At 38.9% G+C, this 25,301-nt stretch overlaps 1 protein-coding gene across 2 annotated transcripts; it reads right to left on the reverse strand.

Annotated features, from left to right (window-relative positions):
• Positions 1-1,922: 1,922 nt before the first annotated feature.
• Positions 1,923-11,883, reverse strand: oser1 (oxidative stress responsive serine-rich 1). Of its 2 annotated transcripts, XM_079841633.1 has the most exons (5): positions 11,553-11,880; positions 10,569-10,674; positions 10,365-10,475; positions 2,360-3,053; positions 1,923-2,233 (listed from the first exon to the last, which is right to left on the reverse strand). In XM_079841633.1, the coding sequence occupies exons 2-4, from the start codon at positions 10,652-10,654 to the stop codon at positions 2,366-2,368; spliced, it is 885 nt and encodes a 294-aa protein (XP_079697759.1). In that variant the 5' UTR covers positions 10,655-10,674; positions 11,553-11,880; the 3' UTR covers positions 1,923-2,233; positions 2,360-2,365. The 2 variants fall into 2 exon arrangements, with proteins under 2 accessions (XP_079697759.1, XP_079697758.1); XM_079841632.1 differs by having other exon boundaries at positions 1,923-3,053; positions 11,553-11,883.
• Positions 11,884-25,301: the final 13,418 nt, after the last annotated feature.

Raw genomic sequence — 25,301 nt, forward strand, 5'->3', positions numbered from 1 at the left:
ATCCCATAACAAAATATATAACAATTACAAACGATCCATGCGTTTTTTTTATTTTTATAACCTTAACATTATTCACCTCAGAATGCTGTCTTTTTACTTAACATCCCGATTCACTGCAAGGTTGTTGAATATGGTAATATATATATATTTTTTTATCACATACTTGCGTATGAAAAGCTCAGTGTTGGTTTTTATTAATGGAAGCATATACAATATATATGTAAATATAGAAATTATATAGCTTAACTGTATTTACCCTATATATACACAAGACGTTGAGCTTCATTTCAAGGATGTTTTTGCGGGGTTTTCATTTCATTTAAGAAGCAATATGAAAATGTTTTATTTTCTTTGCAACTTAATTATTTCGCTTGCAAAAGATTTTATCCAGAAATGTAAAACTATGAAAGTTACCCCCAACTTATCTCACTTTCCAGAAGATATTAAACCCTTATCCACCTCCTGTAACAAAACGGCTACTAAACTGAATAAATGCTCACTTTTTGTATTTTATTTAATAATATTATTGTATGATTTGTTGGGATGATTGTTATGTTTATGTGATCTGTTTAACTGATTATTCCTCATTTATTTAGGTTTATTTTTTAACTCTGAATTCAAATGTAAATTTTGGCCACCCCTGACTCTTTCTTTGGGCTCATGATTCTTCACTTTTGTATTCTGTAAGTACATGTTTAATCATATTTTTCTTACTGATTGAGGTGCTATTGTTGTTTTTGTCCTCCCTTTTCCTTTCATGTTATTGTATTTCAATGCAGTGCTTTCTTTTCTTGCAATAAAGTACTAGTTAAACACTGGAGTGGCAGGTCGTTTCTTTCCAGTTTACTGGAGATTCAGAACAAATGTGTTGTTCTCTTTATGTAGTAAAACTAAAAGCCGCAGGTTATTTGCATAATGAACACGTGCAAGTATAGCTACTTGTACAATTGTTATAATGCATCATGTTATGTTTATGCTTAACTTTAATTCAAGCCATGTATGGGTGAAGACAGCAAAGTTTCTGCTAATTTTGACCAGAGGTGGACAGTAACTATGTACATTTACTTGATTACTGTACTTAAGCACACTTTACTTGAGTATTATTTTTTCGGGAAACTTTAACTTCACTACATTTGAAAGACAAATATCGTACTTTTTACTCCACTACATTTCTATCAAGGTCCTCAAAGTCGAAAGCCGATTCTGTAGCAGCTTTGAAAGTCCGTGGATTATTTTTTTCTTCTTTAAAAGGTGTTTTGTTGTTGTTGTTGCAGACAGCCTATCAGTAATCACTCTTGTATAGGGTCATGTGAAGTTTCCCCACATTTTTTGAACACTGATCAGTTTATAGCAAAATGGAAGAAGGTGGTTCATGACGCAGTGTGTGCACCCATGGCCATACTTAGAAAGTGTGTTTCAGTTTTCTGAAAAGATTAAAGATTAGTTTAGTTGGCATACACTTGATGCAGGTCTCATAAAATTTTCAAAAATGTAAATGTCTGGAAAGAGAAGAGTAAACAGTTGGGAGAACATCAGATGTGTATCAGTGTACTGGATCCGTGCATTTGGCCTAAAAGTGACAGCAGCTTTGTAACTTTTATAAAAGTATTAAAATGAGTTTAAGGTAGTCATATGCTAGCATGTCGGATGAAGCATCACTGACTGGCTTAATGTGCATTTATACAACAATAATAAAATAATGCATTGAGATAAAAATGAAATGTACTTTTGATACAAATACTTCTGTACTTTTACTTAAGTAAAAATCTGTTTTTACAACTTTCACTTGTAACGGAGTAATATTTGACTAGTAGTACTTTTACTTTTGCTCAAATAATAGAGTTAAGAGTTGTGTACTCTAGCAATTTATAACTTAAAAAACATACAGCAAAAATGGATTATTCCTTTTGGTAACTCAGTCACAAAATAAGATGCAAAAAGCAAGACGTCCAAGACAAAAAACGTCACGAACAATCCCCGAAATGCCGTTTTATTGAGAATCAAGATGACATCACATCCTTGGTCATGGTGAAGAGAATTATTACTTGGCATTGTGGAAGTTTGCATATATCAGTGAAATCAAACCTGCAGTCTCTGGGACAGACCTTTGGCAACTGTAAACCAAACATGACAGTTATCTAGAAAAAAAAAAATCAAAGGAAAGTTAGCAGTAAAAATCACAGAATGAGCCATGCTCCCATGATTCCTAGTCAGCACGTGTTGTCCGGATGTTCTGGAGAAAGAACAAACATCACAAATCCTCAATACAAGCAGAGCTGCTTTTAGATAACATCTTCGTTACTACCTTTTAAATAAATCAATCATTTTTGTTCCTTTAAAGTACCCATCTTTAAATTACATTTTTTCAGGTGTACATCATCTCGGCCATGTGCGACATCTTCTTGGGGATGTAAAGGTAATATTCCATGTATCCGGAAAGGTCCTCTATTGTGATGTCATCCACGTAGGCGCGGGCCTGTTCGGAGCAGGAACGAGGGGAGCTGGAAGTCCCGCTATTACTCCCAACGGAAGTTCTGCTGTTGGGCGAACTGGGCAGCGTTCGCTCGCATTCGGAGATCACATCTCGAAGGCCGGTGAAGGAGTAAACCTCGACCCCCTGCCAACCAGGACACTGGCATTCTCGCTGCCCACACGGGCACTGACCGGCTTCCTGCAACTTGGACAGAGTTTGAAAGTCAGACGGAACTGCATTACCTTCGCCCGCCTCCTGAGATCCTAAAGCGGGCCGGTTTTCCGGCGCGCTCTCGTCATCCGAGGGCAATCTCGGACTGAGGGGCGATTCCTGGCCCTTTGGATAAGGGAGATGGGTTTCATACCCAACGACGCCGAATGCAGTGGAGCACGGAGCAGAGAACGGGACTTCTTTCTTGAGGCCGGTGTCGTCGGGCTCTGGCGGGGTTTTGTGTTTCAGGTGGCCAGGAGGGGGAGACATTTTGCTGCAGTATGTAAACTTCGGAGGATGAAGGATGGGAGATTTTGATCGCCGTCGTCGCTGGCTTCTCACAACTCCTCGGGATGACTTTCTCGTACATCTATGGTAGAAAACAAAGGTGAAAACGTATGTAAGCATGTGCGTATATGAGCTGTGCTGTATCGTGAATAAGTCACGGCTGAAAGGTTGATAGCAGGGTTTTTCCTGGGTCAAAAATGGTCTTCAGTGGTGGTTGACACACACACACACACACACATCCTACCCACGTGATCTGCGAGCGCAATACTGACAATACATTTTAAAAATGCTAGTAATTTTGATCATCTTATTTTGACATCTCATTATGTATGATCTCTTACATCGATGTTTGTTTCTTTTGTTCCTTATTTTTCACACCATTCACAGATAATTGTTTTGGTATATAATCATATCAATATTAAAAAGTAGCATTAAAAATGAACAAATAGCCTAATTTTCTGCCATATGCAATTTAATTGAAATTATCAGCTAGCTAATAACAACTTTGTTCTGGTTTCGCCTCACTCCAGTCTGAATGATTGTAGGCTTTTTATTTTACTACACATTGTCAACAGAAATAAGCTGAAATACTGTTGATAATTAAAAATTATTCTTACTATCCACTCTTGCTAAATTGGGTAAGCACACATGTGTTCTCATTTCAGAGGTGTTCTGAGTAAATGATTAAACTGATTCGTGAGTTCAGTGTTGGACAGTTCTTGTTCTAACCAGTCGTTAAAATGATTCGGCTCAAAAGAGTCATTAGGTCACGAATCGGACATTAGCAGACGTGTTGTGTGCGAATCCCTTCTGTTAGAACATCGCGAAAGATGTCAACACACAGAAAACACTTCATAACTGGATATAATTTGTTTCCCATTTATTGAAAGTATGCTTTGTCAGCTGGTCAGAGAAGAGTAAACGTTTTCTGAGCGCAATTCACACCCAGCGGTAATTCTAGGAAAAAATTGTCCGAATGTGCCACGTGCAACATGGTTTCGGTCTTCCGACCTTTTGATTTGGATTAATATGTGAAATATGAGAGAGCTAACAGCTAACACAGTGATTATTTTGAAGACCCAGAGAGTGTGCGCGGGAGAGGAGCTCTCTGATCGGTCTCTCTGTCACTCAATCACAAGCGTAGCATCTATTCTACATCATTCATAAATCACAATAACTCATCAAATTAGGCTGTGGCGATACAAAAATTAGTTTTGGCAGCCGCCAAAAAATTTTCAATGCAGGAAGAACCCTGGATAGGCACGACGTGAAGCGTTTGTAAAATGGTTCCCACAGAATACTTTATATTTTAAAAGCCAAAAAATATGGATCAATGCAAGTAAAATCACTAAAAGCTGGAAGAAATAGACCCTGAATTTAAACAGCAATAGAAGTTACAGTATTAGACATATATTATGTAAACATTCATTTTATATTTAACGCTCTGGTGCTCTTCGTTTAGAGGTTGCATTGGTTGTCTTCCCGGTCATAAGTGACCGGATACCTAAAAATTTTACTTCCTCCACCCCTGTAAAACCAATGCAATTTATTTTTCTTCAATAATATTTTTTCTTTTTAATTTTGTATTTTGAGATGATTTGATGGTATTTTTTTATATTTATGCAATAATTATGGTCTATTTTGCCATAAAAAAAAAAAAAAAAATTTGCAGTATTTCAGGTTAAAAAAGAGACTAGGCCTTCAAAATGAAATTTTTTTGAAGGCAGATTAGCGCCCTCTTTTGGAATTATTTAAGAAATCATGCAACCATGGGTGTGTTCACTAGAAGTCTCTGGAGAGGCTTGAGAATTCCCTAGTTCTGTTTTGGACACAGTTAATGATTTTTTTGTTGATGGATTTGAATATATATTTAAAAAATCTCAGACTATTTATTATAAAGTTTTTGATATTTTTTTTATTTGTTAGAAATATGGATTTTTTTCTGTGAACGTGTTTTTGCAGATTTCCCATTCATTTCCTATGGTGTCATTTTTGACCGAAGAGCACAAGTGGGAGTATTTTTTTTACGACCATTTAGCATGCTCGAATCATGCCCTCAATTTTTTTGTGTGTGTTTACATACCTAATGCTAGAAAAGTCACCAAGTTTCATATCATTCTGATGAAGCTGTGATTTAAAAAAAAATCAAAATGTGTGTCATAGGCTCAGTTTTTCATAGGTGTGTGTGTGTAGAAGTGTGCGTGTGTGTGTGGATGTGTCAATATCACACTCTTGATGTTTTAGAGTGTCACCCCTTTACTGCTGTGTACTTTTTTCAGCATTGTGGCCGATTTGTAGATTGTACACACACAAATTCTGTGAATTTTTGTGTTTTTGCCGATTTCCCATTCATTTCCTATGGTATCATTTTTGACCGAAAAGCACAGGTAGGAGTATTTTTTTTACGACCACTTAGCATGCTCGAATCATGCCCTCAATTTTTTGTGTGTTTACATACCTAATGCTAGAAAAGTCACCAAGTTTCATATCATTCTGATGAAGCTGTGATTTTTAACATTTCAAAATGTTTCAATTTCATTTTCCGGTCAGAAATGAGCACCTGGGCCGGTATTCATAAAGAATCTTAATGCAAAGAGTAGCTCCTAGTGACAAAATTCTAAGAAAATTCTTAGAAATGTGGGCGTTTACTCTTAAAATCAACTAAAAAATCCTAGTAAAGAAAAAAGTAATTCAGAAAGGATCTTAACCCTTAAAAGAGGTCTTAAGATCAAATTTGTTAGGAGCACGGACGAGGACTTTTAAGAGGCTTAAGAGTTTCTTTAGCAGCGGAGAAAATGGCAGAAAGACGAAGGGGGAGAAGAAATGTGTTGCAGACAATGGAGGACAGTGACTTAATAAGACGTTATAGATTAGATTGTGCAGGGATCATGTTTGTTGCATTAAACCCAACTTTCAAACCACCAGTTAAATAGACATGCCAGCAATCAGTGTAATTGGAAAGAGTGGAACAATGTTTATAATTCTAAGCCAATCAAATACCATAGGAAATTAACAGCATGGTAAATAATAAAAGGATTTATATTCAATTCAAATTTTTTTGTATAGTGCTTTTCACGATACATATCGTTTGTATACACTATATATATATATATATATATATATATATATATATATATATATAATGTGTGTGTGTGAGTGAGAGAGAACGGTAAAATAGGACAATTTGCGCTTGTAATTTCAAAGTGAAGGCTTAGAATAGACTCTATACTTAAAAGCGCTCCTTTTTGGACAACCAACCAATCACAGTCTTCAAAAGACTGTGTCATACGTAGCAACAGGATCAGCCCCGCCTCTTCACTAAGATAAAAGTTTTTGTATTTTCCTTGCTCAGAGTTGCTCTCAGATCGGTCCAAAATAGCTCTTAAGCTAAGACTCCAACGTAAAAGGTTTTAAGCTAAATTAGGAGTTTTCTGAGAGGACTCTTAGAATCTTTATGAATACGGGCCCAGAGGTTTAAAAGGACTGAAACTTGAACACGGAACAAGACGCAACTGAAAAATGCTTTGACTAGCCCATTAACACACACACACACATTGCTAAGAGTGGTTATTAAGGGTGTTGTGTAATGATCCACAGTACCAGTGTGAAGTACCGTTGGGTGAAGCATGAATAAAACACAGCTATTGACCAATCAGAATCAAGGACCGAAACATATATATATAATTAATCGTGATTAATTGCATCCAAAATAAAAGTTTGTGTTTACATAATGTATGTGTGTGTACTGTGTATAATTATTATGTATATATAAATACATACATACATACATACATACATATATAAAAGAAAACTTTAATATTTTTTTATACAAAAATATATTTAAATATATATAATAAATGATATATACATGCAAATATTTCTTAAATATATACATTTATGTGTGTATTTATTTATTTATATATATATGGCCTTTTAGGGTGTGTTCACACTTAGTTCAGTTCATTTGGTTCGGACCCCAAAAAACAACAACATTTAGTGCTGGTCCAATTGCGTTCACATTGGCATTTTAACACTGAACCTAAAGGTATAGTGATACGTTCCCAACCTGATTGTTCTGCTTTTATGATGTATATTTTGCAACAGAACTTACTGAACATCTAAATCAATGCTGTGTTCAGAGATAAATGCGCTCATTGTGTGTGCGTAGCCACATATGAGGGTGTTCTGATCAGCTGAGAACTCATGAAGAGCTTTTTAAATGTGTAAAGGAGTCAAAACAGCGTCAGGAATCCCTCCGTCACACACACACCCAGATCTGCTACGAGGAGACGCGGTTCTGACGCCTGAACCAAACTGTGATGGGCAACATCACAACTATGACCAGAAAAAACAGGTGTGCTTGAGCATTCTGTCCTTTATAGGGTCTCACGTTGTGAAGTCATGTCGTGTTTTTGGTTTGTTTACATGTCTTTGATCTGCGTTGTGTTCATATTTAAGTCCAACAGGAGTTCATTTAGAAGCGTCTTTTCAGCGTCTCTGCCCGCTTGTTTGGTTCAGACATCAGCGTTCACACTTAATCAAATGAACCGCACTAACAGAGCAATCACACCAGGGTTTGTTTTAATCAAACCAAACGAGTGTGAACACACTCTTAGTATAATAGTTAAAACATCCCCTTTCAGGTCGTGTTTCTGCTTTAAAATCTTTACTGATTTTTGTAGTTAATATCAAGATTCAAGATGAACACTTACTGGACTGACGCAACTTAGATTTACTTAATCATCCATCCATATTTTTATTTTTAAATCATTTTAAAATGTATCAAACATGACGCATCAGGCTTTTGAGGAATGTTTATTTGTTCATCTCTCAATAAACTGCATTGCCTCTCACGATTAAAACTACAGAACTTTGATAATAAAACTAAGATTTAAATACCATACTATGGGCCCTTACACACCTCCCTTGTTTGGTCCGGATTTCTTGACTTTTCAGTTTGGTCCGATTCAAAATTACAGGAGTGAAACCTCCATACAGACGAAATTTGGTCCGACGAAAAAAGGTAGTCTCACTCCGGATCAAACTGAACAAAGGTTCGGCTCGTTTCTAGTGTGAAAGCATTTTCTGTATGGTTCGTACTTTCAGACCATTTACAGGAAGTTCCTGGTTATGTTTAAATATTATAATGTTATTTTTAAATTTTCTCTCGGCTATATTGATTATGAAAAGTGAAAAGATGCGCAATATGTCAGAAGACAGAAGGTCAGAAATGATTTTGACCACTTCATTAAGTTTTGTTTTGTAGAAAGCCTTTCGTTAAAGTGAATTTAGTTTTGTATAAATTGAATTTTAATTTGAATCAATGTTTCATCAGCCAATTGCCTGGATTTAATAAATAAGAAGCAAATAGTCTATAGCAGACAATAATCGTGACATGAAGGTGCCGGAGCGATCGCTTGCATTGCTCTTGAACATCTCATAAATAAACCCAAACTCAGCCTCACAAACATGAGAAATATGTGTATAGAAAGCTTGAAATGTCCACTTTTAAACGAAACAATTCCAAACGAAAAGAAATAGTCAAGCAATGTGCACTGTTCACTAGTGGCAACAATGTGTCTGTTCATTCATTCTTGTCAAATACGCTGACGTCAGACGCACGTCTGTTTACAAACCAATCAATGTCCAGATGCCGCCCACATAGATGAAGACAGGACGCAAGTGTCTCATGTACAGATCTTTAGTGCGCTCACATAACTGCAATGTGAAACCAAACCAAAACTAACCAAATGTATAAAATGTATCAAAACATGAACTTCGGTTCAGACCTGGTTTGGACTTTCATGTGTGAATACGCCCTTATATTATGGGGAGATATAGAGAGAGTGGATATTTGCATGCTTTTTATGCAAGTAGTTAGTTATACAGTTATCAAAACATCTCATTGATTTACATTACAAGCTATCAGAATTGCATCTTACTTTTTGGCCATATAAATAACATCTGCATCACTGCATTTGTATGGTCTTTTTTTTTATCTTCCTCGAATGTGAGCTCCATATTCTCACCATTTCATACTAAATGAGCCATACATAAGCTAACCTTTTTCTTAAGATTTAAATGTATGTAAATTTAATTTATATATATATATATATATATATATATATATATATATATATATATATATATATATATATATATATATATATATATATATATATATATATATATATATATATATATATATATATATATATATATATATATATATATATATATATATATATTAGGGCTGGGCAAATTAACGCGTTAACGCGGGCGATTAATTTTTTCAGCTTAACGCATTAAAAATATTTAACGCAAATAACGCAGCGTCCGTTTTTATATCCATTTTTGCTTAGCGTTACATGATCATCACGCTCTTATTCATGTAAATGCTTCCAAGCGTGACAAGACACAAACGAACGCGCTGTATGCCAATGTCCTGTGTGTGTGTGTGTGTGTGTGTGTGTCAGTGTCCTGTCTGTGTGGATGCGTCTCATGTCAGCTAATCAAGGGACACACACACACACACTTGACGCATAGATAGACTCGCGTCAGTTTCCTGCTCACATCGAGTTCTCTTTTGCTCTTGAACAAACAATAACACAGAGGATTTTGAGTATTCTCATATTAGGAGTCTTAAATTAGTTAAATAACGTCTTAAATGAACTAAAAGAGTTGTGAGGAAATGAGATGCGCGGGACAGCGCGTGAGATGCGCGGCTGTTCTTAAAGTGACAGTAGCACTGATGATGCCTGTCATTAATGTTCATCAAAGAACAACGGGAACAGAGCTTTAATGATGATTAATCCATATTTAATGTATTATTTATGCAGTTAAGAAAGATAACTATTACATTTCTGTATATGTATAACAGGGAAGGCCATGGGTAAATATAACATTTATTATTTTGGGTTTATGTAAAGATTGTTTTAAGTTCACTTAAATTAAAAGTTGTTTTTTTAAAGCCTAATAAATGTTGAAATTGGGAGCTTTCAGTTATACTGTAATGTAACGTTATTAATGTTTCATAGACACTTTAGTATCAGTGATACTGGCCTTCATTCATAAAAATATGACAATACAACACATATTTAAAATATGCTGTCTTTAAATTGTTTCTACATTAATTTGGAGAGTAACTGAAATTATTACAATATCAAAATATTAAAAACGTAAAATATTAAAAACTTGCGATTAATCGCGATTAATTTCAGAAAAAAGTGTGATTAATTAGTTAATTTTTTTTAATCGATGCCCAGCACTAATATATAATATATATATATATATATATATATATCTCATCTAAAGATTTAATAAATAATCTGACTGATTATTTCATATATCAGGCTTTTCAGGATTAACTAGAGAATCTTAAAGTGGTCCCTACCCAAGCCAGTTATCTTTCGAGGAGGTCATCTTGGGTTTGGCTCCCTCCGGACTGCCTCGAACAACCAATCTGGAAGCCAAAGACTCAGAGACGCGGACTGTGTTTGTGGAACTGGAAAGAAATACATGCAATTACCCGGAGAGTACAAAAACCCTCTCTGCCAAAATAGTGAGCGCTTGAGCTGAAACAAATGAAAAGACAAACCTTTCAGCATCCACACGCAGTTTCTTAAAAGCGGTCTGTAGTGTCTCCTCCTCGCACTCCTTTTCTACTTCCTCCACAGCAGCCATTATGTTAGACAGCCTTAAAACTGAAACCAAAACCATAGAGAATAATACAAGTGAGCAGATATGACCAACCCAAATATATAGAGAAAGTTACCAACTATAGATCTCAATAACTTTTACATCCTATTTTAACACAATGTTACTTTTAACCATTAGCAAAGGTTTCAAATAAACAGAAGAACGACTGCAGTGGCTGAAACTTTCAAAACAACATAGACATGTGAATCTGGAGCACAAAACCAGTCATAAGTCTCAAAAATACATTGTATGGGTCAAAATTATCAATTTTTCTTTAATGACAAATATCCTCAGGATATTAAGATAATGTTCTATGAAGATATTTGGTAAATTTCCTACCATAAATGTATCAAAAATGTATTATTACTAGTAATATGCTTTGTTAAGGACTTCATTTGGACAACTTTAAAGGTGATTTTCTCAATATTTAGATTTTTTTTGCACCCTCAGATTCCAGATTTTCAAAAATATTGTCCTATCTTAACAAACCATACATCAATGGAAAGCTTATTTATTCAGCTTTCAGATGATGTATACATCTCAATTTAAACAAAACACTGTCTTATGACTTGTTTTTGTGGTCCAGGGTCACATAGTGTAATTTGCCCTGAATCAATTATACAGGTTATTATAAAACATTGACTTCATTAAATGTTTTTTTTCAAATACAAACTAACATCTAAAAGTCATATTTTTATCACACTCCAGTAGTTGACAAGGTGTGTCTCCCTCATGTTATGAAACGCTGATCACATCACAATTCGCATAATGAAGCTTAGCTTACTTAGCATTGAGTCCAGCAAGGACGATGCTGCATTCCGTCAACTTTGCTTGACCAAAATACATCAACAAAAATAATGAACCATAAGAGAAATATACTCACGGCCAAAGGACCCAACCCCGTGCAAAGCCTAGACATATAGGAGCTTGTTTCTCCTGTTATGAGAGTCTGTGTGCTCACCAAGCTAACAAGCTAACGTTAGCCAGTCAGCGAGCAGAAACGATATCTGTGAGAAAACTCGCTTTAAATCGCCCGATAACAGCCTGTCGTCGGGCATAACGTGAGCCAGATACTACGCATATGTAGTAGCTACTCACAACTATTGGAAGTAATCAATAAAACATACACAATATTCTAGATTCTTTGCCCGCTAGTCTCTTGTTTACACTCAATCACTGAGGAGTGACTCTGCAACAACGCAGATCTCGATGACGTAGTACGCGTACGCATAAACGTCACCATATTACGAAAATGCTCATAGAAGCTTCCATGGAAGCTTCTCGTGTTGTGCCCGGTTTATGCCTTTAACCCTCTGGGGGTCTTCGGTCATTTCTGACACGATCATTATTTTTTTTTTTAAATGTTAAAAAATCGTAGCTTCATCGGAATGGTCCGAAACTTTGTGACTTTATTGGTACTTGCAGGCCCGGATTAAGAACATGTAGGGCCCTGGGGCTATGACAAACCCAAGGGCCCCCATAGTAGCCGATCTTAGTGCCACAACGTTTTCTACCACAGAAATAATTAGTATCTTTTAAAAACTAAATCTTCAAAGCACAGAGATACAATGAGTATATACTGTCTGAATTTTCCATTTTAATATTCAGTAGGCCTTAAATGCATAAATGCATTAACTCCAGATATGAGGTCAAAGCAAACCGGTTTCCAGAAAAAGCAACAACTTTTGAGTATATACAACTGCCTTAAGGAGTTTTAAAACCTGTGAGGTCCCAAATTTGAGGTATTTTGGGGGGTTGGGGGGCATGGTCCCCCAAGAAAATTTTGATTTCTCTGATCGTTATATGTGCATTTTAAGATGTTTGAAGGCTAAATTTTTTTTAATAATAAGCTTTCAAAACCATGCAGGTGGGCAGTAGATTGTCATACCCATAGTTGTACCCAATACCCATAGTTGTACCCAAAATGTGTTTGCTTGTTAGGGAAATATGACAAGCAACTTCATTTCTTTACATTTATGGTCGCTGTTTTGTCCAATACATTGACTGACACTGTCTTCTCAAAGCTAATAGCCAATCAGTGCTATGATACAAATGCTGTAGTAATTCGTTCTCACATCCCGCCTCCTTCTCCCCCTCATTGAAGAAAAATTGTATTCAATGTGACATTATAAATGCACGTAATGATAGTTAGTAGACGTAAATAGACGTATACATTTCCACAAACAATGCCACCAGCAGAGATGAACAGAGATGGAGAGGAAACAGGGAGGACAGGCACCTCATTTAATTTTAAAAAATATTTGTATAACATATTTATCATTACAGGCTATAATAAAAATAAAAACTAGTATACTAACAGTAGGTATGGTTCCCAATTATTTTATAATAAATATGTGGCTATATTGCAGCACTCCCTTAGTGCTTGCATACATCCCAATGTGCATACTATCCAATTCTAAATAGCATGTGACATTAGTAATTTTCAATACTATTTAGGGCAGATAGTATCAGATTGAGATGCAGGGCTTGTCTTTTTCACAGTTTGTAGTGCGTGTTAACTACTCTGCACCTAATATGTGTGCACTAACTCCGACTAAATTGGCCTTCACGTCACTTTTTCCATCTCCAAACCTCTTCTGTTCACTGCTGATTGGAGGATATTTCATGCCCTTTATTGCAATTTGATGATTTTTTGTAAAATCACATCTGTTTTTGCTTTTCAAATTCAGAGAGGTTTCAGTTTAAAATGTTGCAGGCTCATTTATTGATAACAAAATAACTGATAATAAATTATATTGATGATAATAAATAATATAATAATATTGGGCTTGTTTTTGAAGCTGTGGTTGCTTATTTGTCTTGCCAGAGTTGGCAACACTGGTCATACCTGCTCTCTCCTCATTTCATCACTCTCTCATTCTTTTTCTCTCAGTTTCCTTCTCTTGCCCTGTCTCTTCCCCTCCTAAAGCTGAGCTCTGGCTGATAGTCTGTTCGTTGTTTAACATTGAACGTTGTTTGAAATATGAAATGTTTAGTTTGGCTATAATGTATAGGCTACTTACATCTCACACCGTTTACTGAAGCGTCGCGTGACTCGCGCAGCAGCTTATGTGTACATAAAGCACTCTATTGGTGGTCAATTATTTCACAACATTTATTAGCTATGTAGCCTACACCTCGGAAAAATACAGCGGTCCGGACCTCGGAGACCTCATAGCTGGCTACGGCCATCGTGTAGTCTATATTTACCTCAACAATACAGACATGGTCGGAGCTTTTCAGTCTGGTTCAGCCAATTTCGCCACAGAGCCTTTACTGTACACATGATGTTGAGCTTGTATCAAATTCAAATGGATAAAACGACTGCCTGGCGCTCGTTATGACTTCAATGGAGCGGCGAAAGCGCCGAACGAGTTTGTCAGCGACGACCCAGCTGCTCTCGCGCTGCCACTGCTGGATGCGCGTGCGGTTTATTCAGGTAGCGCCGTTTCTTCACCTGCACCTGGCTTTTGATTTTCCCATGCACTCGCAGCACTCCAGTAGCCTAAATAACAGCGCTTAATTTGTGGGGGCGTGGTGTGGTTTTGCGAGCGGCCCAACAGGAAAACTTTAGGTGCTCCCGATCGATTGTCAATCATTTTCTCGGCCAATCACGGGCCCCCTCCGTGCTCGGGCCCTGGGGCTTCAGCCCCACCTAGCCCTTATGTTAATCCGGCCCTGGGTACTTGGTATATGAACACACACAAAATTGGGGACAGGATTTGAAAAGTCTAAGTGGTCGTAAAAAAAAATAGTCACACTCAGGACCTTCGGGTCAAAAATGACCCCCATAGGAAATGAATGGGAAATTGGCAACCCAATTAGCTTTTAAACACAATTAGCTTTTAGAATGGCACGCGTTAATTTGTGTATTCGTGTGTTTTTGTGTGTATAAGTGTGTGTGTGTGTGTGTGTGTGTGAGTTTTTTTGTTTTGCACTCTTGATGTTTTAGAGATTCACTGTTGAGTCCTTTTTTTCTGCATCCTGGCTGATTTGTAGATTGTATGCACAAAAAAACTAATTTCCCATTCATTTCCTATGGGGGTAATTTTTGACCTTTTTTTACGACCACTTAGACTTTTCAAATCCTGTCCCCAATTTTTTTGGGTGTTCATATACCAGGTACCAATAAAGTCACCAAGTTTCGGACCATTCCGATGAAGCTACGATTTTTTTTTTTTTTTTTAATAAAACGCAAGATCCACAATAGTGGTAAAAATGTGCTATTGTGTGATAAAAATGCTCAATGTGTCCACCGGATGGCACCGATCTCATTAAAAAAAATTGCTTTCATGAGGCCTAGGCTTGACTCTAAAATGAAATACAGCTTTAATAAAAAATAATTAAAAAAAAAAATATATATATATATACATTTTTTATTATATTCAATGGGGAAAAAATGGGTCATAATTATTGCATAAATATGAATTATTAATCATAAAATTATCTCAAAACACCAAAAAAGAAAAGAAAAAATATTATTGAATAAAAATATATTTCATTGATTTTACTCAAATCTTTTTTTATCTTAATCCTGCCTTCCGGGTAATTTCACTTTGCTTCAGAAGACCTTTATTAACCCCCGGAACCGTGTGGAGCAGTTATATGATGGATAGATGCACGCTTTGCTCTTTTATGATGGATACATGCACTTTTATGATGATAGATGCTCTTTTATGATGGATAGATGCACTTTTATGATGGATAGATGCACGCTTTGCTCTTTTATGATGATAGATGCACTTTTATGATGATAGATGCTCTTTTATGATGGATAGATGCACTTTTATGATGGATAGATGCTCTTTTATGATGGATAGATGCACTTTTATGATGGATAGATGCACTTTTATGATGAATAGATGCTCTTTTATGATGGATAGATGCACGTTTATGATGGATAGATGCTCTTTTATGATGGATAGATGCACTTTTATGATGGATAGATGCACTTTTATGATGGATAGATGCTCTTTTATGATGGATAGATGCACTTTTATGATGGATAGATGCACTTTTATGATGAATAGATGCTCTTTTATGATGGATAGATGCACGTTTATGATGGATAGATGCTCTTTTATGATGGATAGATGCACTTTTATGATGGATAGATGCTCTTTTATGATGCAGGATAGATGCACTTTTATGATGGATAGATGCACTTTTATGGATTTAAAAAACAAGGCAACAAGTCACTGCCATTATAAAGCTTGAAAAAGGGGACATTTTTTTAATATAACTCTGATTGTATTCGTCTTTAATATAACTCTGATTGTATTCGTCATTTACACCTAGGATGACTTGAGGGTGAGTATATCATTTTTGGGTGAACTATCCCTTTAAAGGATGCAATATATATATATATAATACAATTTCTGGTATACATGTAATTTGTTTCTGGTATTATTATTTAAAGATATACCTGACCACTAAATAATGAGCATTTTCTACACTGCTTTCTTTGCCATTATTGTGTTTCTATAACCCAAATCATCTGCGGTGAACTATTCACATAAGCGAAGCTGACTGGTGTCCTCTTGTGGTGATGGAGTGAATTGTCTCGGGTCTCCATGTGCGCCCTATGCAGTTGAAAACAGGAAGCCTTGAGTTGTAAAGAAGCTAGACACAAAATGTGTCATAAAGCTGGAATTTATAGCATGGCTGCCTTTGGAAGAACCACCTGTCCTGTCCTACTGTAGAAAAACATAACCAGATGCAAAGCACATTAAAGACAGATCCCTGAGGAATGGAAAAAGTTTGGTGAGCTCTTGTTTACTCTTTTCCACACATGTGCATGAGTTTATGTTTGGAGAAAGCCATAGGAAGCCCTAAAACCCCAACGTGTGCTAAATGGCGGATGTGTGCAGGATTTCACCAGAGGTGTCAAAAGTATTCGCATTCATTACTCAGGTAGAAGTATAGATACTGGGGTTTAAAAAGACTTCTGTAGAAGTTGAAGTATCAACTCAAGCTTTTTACTCAAGTAAAAGTGTAAAAGTAACTGGTTTCAAAACTACTTAAAGTATAAAAGTAAAAGTAATGTAAGGGGAAAAAATGCCATTAAAGGGGTAGTTCACCCAAAAATGAAAATTCTGTCATAATTTACTCAAATTGTTCCAAACCTGTATGAGTTTCTTTGTTCTGAAGATTGAAGAATTTTTGTAACAAGCAGATTATATGCAACCATTGACTGCCATAGCATTTTCCCCCTACTATGGCAGTCAATGGTTGCTCTATCTGCTTGGTTACAAACATTCTTCAAAATATCTTCAGAACAAAAACTCATACAGGTTTGGAACAACTTGAGGGTGAGTAAATGATGACAGAATTTTCATTTTTGGGTGAAGTATCCCTTTAAGGACAAAAGATTAGGCCGCGCCACAGTGCATACCCCACCTCCTCAAAAAAACATTTTTCTGAAGGCCATAATGACTATAATGTTATATTAAAAAGTTAATGTTGAAAATTTTAAGATGCACTTGGCAACGCGTTTCAGCCGCATATATTCCCATTGAAATTGAACGCATTTTAGGACAATGCAAATACATTAAAGAACCATATTGTGTACTAATGAGCATTAGCGTGTTTCATGGAGCGGAAGATTTGATGACTAGTTGCCTATAAATATTGTAAAGGTGCAAAAAGTCAAAATTCAGAGGCATGTTATCAATAACCATTTTTTGAATGTGTGATCAGTGTGGCCAGATTGGGTCAACAATTTCCAGCCCAAAAACCTCACCAAATGTACATTTATATTTTTTTTAAAAAATGGTTATTGATAACATGCCTGGTTATTGATAACAAGTTTGCACCTCTTACAATACTTATAGGCAACTAGTCACTCCAAGAAAAAAACCCAAAACTTTAACTGCCAAAATAATGTGATATTATTGTATTGCCATACCAATCAATGTTGATAAGTAAGTTACCATTTTATCTCCTTAAAGCTTAACATTGATGATTAAAAAAAAAAAAAAATCCCAGTTAAACGGTTCAAATATGACTATATGTCCAGGTAGAAACTGTCAAAACCGCAATCCCTCAGAAAAACACAAGATTTTCAATGTCAACAGTAAGAAGCCAATTTACGTGCAAAAAGTGCCCAATATAGAGATTGGAAAAAGCAATGTAATGAACAGGCATTTCACACGTTAATGCACACACCAATGTCAAAATGCATAAGTCATTGATACTGTAAAATAATCCGTCAACAAATACATAATGTAACAGACTTTATTTGATCCTGTCATGATGTATTGATTTAGTACGTTCTGGCGCTCGTTGTGTATATGTGTGTGCAATGTATTTTTCCCCTCGGGGCTTGCCGTATATAGGTTGGTGCATGCGCACTTTTTGGTACTGGAGTGTCGCGGGTTTTTGAAGCTGAATTTTACACATGTGACAGAGAATAAAGTGAAGCAAAGTTCGGACGACTGTCGTTGATTGTTTTCTTATTCCTAAAGTATTTTAGGCGAACCCTGCACGAACGCTCGGTCACATTGGTGGCAGCGGTTTTGTTTTGTTTAGTTTGCTTTACGTGGCTCAGTGTTACGGCGTGTGTTTAACTAGTTAGTTTGCAGTTAAAAGTTCTAAGCCAAGTTAGCACGCGCGGGTTCAACATTGACGGCCATCATGTGGTACAAAGACGAGGATGATTTTTATTCGAGACGGGACCGCGAAAAGGTCAACAGACACGTGAAAATCGAGCTGCCTCCGCCGTTCTCCGGTGATGAGAAGCAGAGCTTTCTATGCTGGACGCGGCAGTTCGAGGTTGCCGTCAGAGCGATCACAGAGGGAGACGGCGCTGCGTCAGTTAATTATGAGCTGGTGAGGATTCTGCCGACACGTTTGGCCGGCGCGGCGTTTCTTCTGTGGGACAGTCTTCCTGCTACCGTTCAGGCTGACTATAAGACTGTGAAGGAAAGACTAAAAGAGGCTTTCGGGCAGAGACAGTTTATGGATCGCTTTCGAGCCAGTTTATCAGCCCGCCCTCGTGCCCCGCGCGAAAGTCTGGAAGTGTATGCGGCAGAGATCAGCAGATTAGTGGACGAGGCTTTTCCTGAGTATGGTGACAAGGCCCAAAGAGAAGAAAAGTTTCGACGTTTCTTGGCTGGTCTGGATCCTGTGCTCAGAGCTAAATGTCATGAACAAGGAGCAACAGATTTGGAGGAGGCCGTAATTATCGCAGGTCGGTGCGAAAATGCTAGAGACTCAATAAAGACTGATTACATGTCTGTTAATGCTGCCTACGGTAATAATGAGGGAGGAGCAGTGGCTGCTGTTCACTCTGTGACTGATAATGGAGGGCTATATAGGGCAGTGGATAGATTAACAGAAGAAATGAGAGACATGAGAATGGAACTGATGCGCTTGGGTGACGAGAACCAAAGACTGAAAGCCAGAGCGAGTCCTAGAGCAATGGATGAGTGGAGTGGAGATCGCTCTCAGTCTAGTGGAATGTGCCAGTGTGTCTGCGGGGGTCGTGGATGCCAGTCACGTGTCTTTGCCGCACGGAGGGGTCGTTCGCCTGAGAGAAAACCGTTCCAACAGCATGATGGGCACACATCAGGTATGGATGATCGTGGTTATAAAGACTCATACTCTGCTCGGTCCCCTGCTAAACGCAGCCCTAGCCCCAGTCCTCGCAGATGGAACAGCTATGAGAATGACTCCAGAAAGCGGGGTGTGCGTTTCATGTCTCCTGGCGGATCAGAGCGCCGCAGTGGGCCGGGAAACGGATTTTAGCTGATGTTGCGGCCCAAACACCAGCTATGCTGCCTGCGGGCCTTAATATAGACAATGTTGATGATAGTGACTCCATTTCAAAAGACGTTAATGTGATTGCGGACACTGGTCGGGATGGGCTAGTGTCGTATGTGAGAGGGGTGATTGAAGGTGTGGAGGTTCAAATGCTAGTCGACTCCGGTTCCAGTGTATCTCTCATGAGTGCAGACTTCCGTATGTCAGTTCCAACACTTCGTAATCGTCCATTGAAAAAGGACTATGTGTCAGCCCGTGCTGTGAATGGACAATTGCTAGATACACTCGGCACCATCACAATAACATTTCAGCTGGGTACTGAGTCGTGGCAGCATGTCTTTCATGTGCTAAGAGAAACCACACAGACTGTGTTGCTGGGCTGGGACTTTCTTTTGAAAAATCATGCTTTGATGGATCTCAGCCATGCTAAGCTACAACTCTGGGACATTTCAGTTCCTCTCCTTACCAGCAAAGATTTTGTTCCGATGTGCTGCAACGTGTCGCTGGCCACCGCTATGAACTTACCACCCCTCAGTGAGTCAGTTGTGGCAGTTAAAGTGTGTTCACCCAATGCAGCCCATTTGGCAAGTGACTTTGTTGGCTATCTGGAACCCAATGTGGCGGATTCTTCCGGTCTAGTGGTTGCTCACACGGTGGCCACGGTTCACAATGGACTGACAAAAGCTCGGATTTTGAATCCTACTGGACAGGACATTTCATTGAAACAAGGTATGCACCTGGGTGAGTTTTACTCAGTTGATGACTCTGATGTTCAGCTGTTTCATGATCCAGCTGATATAACTACAACAACAGTGTCCAGTGTTGCGCCTCCTGTGTCGCTGGATGAGTCGCCTATTTCTGAATCCGAGAGAGCTGCGCTTTCAGCATTGCTACTGGAATACAATGACATCTTCAGCTCCTCCAAACGGAACTCTGGTAAATGTACACTAGTGAAACATCACATTAGAACTGGTGAGCAGACTCCCATCAAACAGCGTGCATATCGTGCATCCCCTGAAAAACGTGCCGAGATAGAGAAACAGGTGGCTGGCCTGTTAGCGGATGGCGTCATTGAGGAGAGCTGTAGTCCCTGGGCGTCACCAGTTGTTTTGGTGAAAAAGAAGTGTGGCACATGGCGCTTTTGTGTAGACTACAGACGCTTAAACAGTGTGACTATTAAAGACTCTCATCCTCTACCCCGTGTGGATGATACACTGGACGCGTTAGCAGGCGCAGTGTGGTTCAGCACACTAGATTTCTCTAACGGTTACTGGCAGGTGGAAGTTGCTGAGGAGGACCGAGAAAAGACAGCCTTTACGACAGGACAGGGCCTCTATCAGTGGCGGTCCATGCCGATGGGGCTATCCAACGCCCCCGCCACATTTCAACGTTTGATGGAGCTGGTCCTCAGGGGGCTCCCGTGGCACATCTGCATGGTATATCTCGACGACATTTTGATTTATAGCAAAACCTTTGAAGAGCACCTGTCAAGTCTGAAAGAGGTGTTTTTGAGAATCCAATCTGCTGGTTTAAGACTGAATCCAAGCAAATGTCACTTTGCCAGAGATCACGTGGTCTTTTTGGGCCATGTCGTTTCTAAAAAAGGTCTTCAGCCTGATCCAAAGAACACAGAGAAAGTCTTAAACTGGCCAATTCCCCGTTCTCCTTCTGAGGTGAGAGCCTTTGTGGGACTGTGTTCCTATTACAGACGTTTCGTTAAGGACTTTTCTAAACTTGCTGCTCCACTAAATCAACTTGTTGGGAAAAACGTGCCCTTTGTGTGGACTGCTGAGTGCGACAAATCATTTGACCTTTTGAAGAGTGTGTTGTCATCTGATCCTGTGGTAATATTGCCTGACTTCAGTGTGGCTTTTAAAATTTACACTGATGCGTCCAACTTGGCTGTTGGTGCAGTCCTTGCCCAGGACAGAGATGGACTAGAGCATGTGGTTGCGTACGCCAGCCGGGCATTGAATTCCACACAGAAGCGTTGGTCCACCTTTGATCGTGAATTGTGGGCTATTGTGTGGGCAGTAAGGGAGTTCAAGCATTACATCGGACTTGCCTCATTTACCATTATCACAGACCATCGACCACTCATGGCGCTTCGGCGTTTGTCCATTGATAATGATCCAACAGGAAGAAGAGGGAGATGGATTCTGGAGCTTGATCCATTGAATTGGGTCATTGTGCACAAAGACGGAAAACAGCACAAGAATGCTGATGCACTTTCTCGCCGCCCTGATACACCTAGCCCTGGTGAAGCAGAGGCCAGTGTGGAGGAGGTAATGGAAGTGAATGTGGTGAGTTCTAATCAAAAAGACTACATTCAATGTTCATCTGAAGTCACTGATTCTGCAGGAGATGCGACTGCTGCGAACTCGCTTGACAATTCAGACAGTATGTCTTCCATGAATGTTTTGTCTCACAGCTTATCAGATATTAGGGCAATGCAGCGGGCTGACCCCGATATTGAGACTGTGTTGAGTTGGGTGACACAATCCCAAAGACCATCCAGGAAAAAACTGCAAGGGGCTTCTCAATGTTTACGGAAGTTTTGGACTGAATTTAACCGTCTTTCTATCATTGATGGACTGTTATGCCGCACAGTTTTCTGTCCCCTCACAAGCAGCCCTGTAATCCAGATGGTTGTTCCCTCTGCTTTAATATCTGACATTCTTTTGCAGTTGCATGGTGCCCCAGCTTCTGCCCATTTCTCTTCTGAGCGTGTGTGGGAACGGGCGAGACAATTTTGTTACTGGCCGTCCATGCACAGGGACATCAAAACATGGTGTGAGCAGTGCAAAGCATGTCAAACACGACGCGGTCCGACTCCAGCCCACTGTGCACCTATGGGTGGGTCCCAGTCAGTGCGGCCATTTGAAAGAGTGGCTATGGACATATTAGAGCTGCCTGTGACTTCGAAAGGAAACCGGTATGTGCTGGTTGTCGAGGACTATTTCACAAAATTTGTCAATTTGTATGCTTTGCTCAATCAGTCGGCACAGACAGTGGCTCGTTGTCTGTTTGAGGACTATGTTTTGATTCACGGCGTTCCAGAGACTTTGCATTCGGACCAGGGTCGTCAGTTTGAGGCGGAGGTCGTTCAGAATCTCTGTCATCTGCTGAACATTAAAAAGACACGCACCACTTCCTACCATCCGAAGTCGGATGGTATGGTTGAGCGCTTTAATCGGACTTTGATTGATCAACTAGCTAAGACTCTTTTGACCTATGAAGGCGAATGGGATGATTACGTGAAGCATGTGGCTTTTGCTTACAACACAACGACTCATTCCACCACTCGTTTCACACCTTTCTTCTTAACCCACGGTCGGGAAGCACGGGTCCCTGCTGATGTACTGTTGCCCACCCGTGCTCTTGACTCTCAGATGTCAGCATCACATGCTGAATTTGTTTCCTCATTGCTGACAAAACTGAACTCTGCCTTTAGCAGTGCACGGATGCACGGTGATGCAGCTCACGATCGTCAAAAACTGTACCATGATGTTGGCTTACGTCACCAACCTTATGATGTAGGTGCTATGGTGTGGCTCCACAACCCAGTGGAGAGCCGCATGAAGCTGGCACCCCACTGGAAGGGACCTTATAAAATTGCACAGGTCATGGACTCATGTGGGGAACAGGGACTGACCTACAGGATTGAAAATCCTTTTGACTCTGGTGAGAGGGCACAGGTAGTACACTATAATAGGTTGCGGCCTTACACATTGCCTGTGTCTCCTTTGTCACAGAACCAGACACTTTCTAATCCTCAGGACTCACAGCCTGAGTCTCTTTCCTTGGAGTCGGGAGTTTCTGGTAGAGAGGTGTGTGTTCCTCCCCAGGAGGATCTGAGTGTTTTGTCTGACCCACCGTGTTCATTTAGGCGGTCTGTACCAGACATGAGTAGAACTGGGAGGGTTCGTAAACCTCCTAGTCATTTAAATGATTTTGTTTTGTATTGAGGGACCTGAATTTCTCTGGGAATGAGAATTTGTTCTATTGCTGAGCATGTTATTGCTGAGAAAAAAATTGTGTTTGTTGCAATATGAGAAAAAAAAAAACAAAGGGAAAAGACAAAAGTACTTTGTTCTCCGTTTCATTGTACACAGCTGTTTATTGTTTATGACTGTGAATGTTGTTATTCTGATACATAAACGGGGACGTTTATTTTGTGAGGGGGGGACGTATGTAACAGACTTTATTTGATCCTGTCATGATGTATTGATTTAGTACGTTCTGGCGCTCGTTGTGTATATGTGTGTGCAATGTATTTTTCCCCTCGGGGCTTGCCGTATATAGGTTGGTGCATGCGCACTTTTTGGTACTGGAGTGTCGCGGGTTTTTGAAGCTGAATTTTACACATGTGACAGAGAATAAAGTGAAGCAAAGTTCGGACGACTGTCGTTGATTGTTTTCTTATTCCTAAAGTATTTTAGGCGAACCCTGCACGAACGCTCGGTCACAATAACAACAATGCGCTTACCCTTGTGTTGCACTTTGCTTTGACAAAACTACAGTATGTCTTTCGTGAAGTACATGGCACATGCACATTTAGCACAGTCAAAACGGATTAGTCGTTGATTTTAACATCTTTCAGCAGCTGTCGGGGTTGCTAGTTGCAGATGTCCTAAGTGTGTGTATGATGATGGACAGGAGTCACGGTTATATTTATAAAGAGTCTTCGAGTCACAGGTGTAATTCACGTTTGAGAGTTGAGTCACTCTCCCACTCTTTACTGTAGATACAACTTACTGTGTATTTATGCCACTGGCATAGCGATCACTGATTCACTGGAATATACGAGTCATCGCGCTAAAAACCCGGCTAAAGTCATGAATGAGGCTGAGCACGTCTGCCTGCTGATCGCTGATTGGCTGAAAGTGCGTGCTCGTCGGCGAGAACCCGCCCTATCTGGCAACATGGTGTGTGATTTGTGCAGGTGCAGGCGTGATTGATCGCCTACAACCCAATAGGGTGTCGGAATGGTTTGTGTTCATCCTTCTCATCCAACCACAATCAAATTCACTCTGTCCGGATGGCGCGATTTATCTGGATAGTTTTTTTTATTTTATGACAAGCCGGAATGAAAACATGCCGAAATGGAATAGGAGTAACGAGGCTATTTTTAAAATGTAAGGAGTAGAAAGTACAGATAATTGCTTGAAAATGTAAGGAGTAGAAGTAAAAAGTAGGCTGAAAAATAATTACTCCAGTAAAGTATAGATACTCAAAATTTCTACTTAAGTAAGGTAACGAAGTATTTGTACTTCGTTACTTGACACCTCTGCTACTAAACAATGTATTTTGTTTCATATTTATGTTTAAATATTATAATACTATTTTAAAATTTCATCTAGGCTATTATAAATAGTGCAAAGATGCGTAAGTAATAGACAGTAGCAGCTGGTGATTAAATTTTTTTTTGGGGGGGGGGGGGCAGTATCAAGATGCATGTTGACTAAATTCAAGCATTAAAGAGAAAACAGTGTCTTCACTTTTATCTTTTTACACATTCATTTCCCACATATAATTGAATGAGGAAAGGAAAAACAAAAGAAAACAGCAACAACAGACTAGCATGTTGACTACTTGAACATACATTTTGCTCTCCTTTCTTTCTGGCCAGCAAATTTCTCAATGACTCTCTGATTAAAGTCAGTCATCTCAGTAGTGTCATGACGCTTGCATTGTTCAGTCAGATATTTGAGGTCTCTTACCCCCGTTGTTGTCCACAAAACGTCAGTATCGACACTTTGAAATATAAGACAGGTAAAGCAATAAAGGTAGGGTGACCACCATCAAACAAACCAAATGTGGGACAATTACTAAGTTTGTGTGGGACAATGTGGGACATGTTACCGAC

Source organism: Gobio gobio (genome assembly GCF_949357685.1).
Source record: "Gobio gobio genome assembly, chromosome: 17".
Lineage (NCBI taxonomy): Eukaryota > Metazoa > Chordata > Actinopteri > Cypriniformes > Gobionidae > Gobio > Gobio gobio.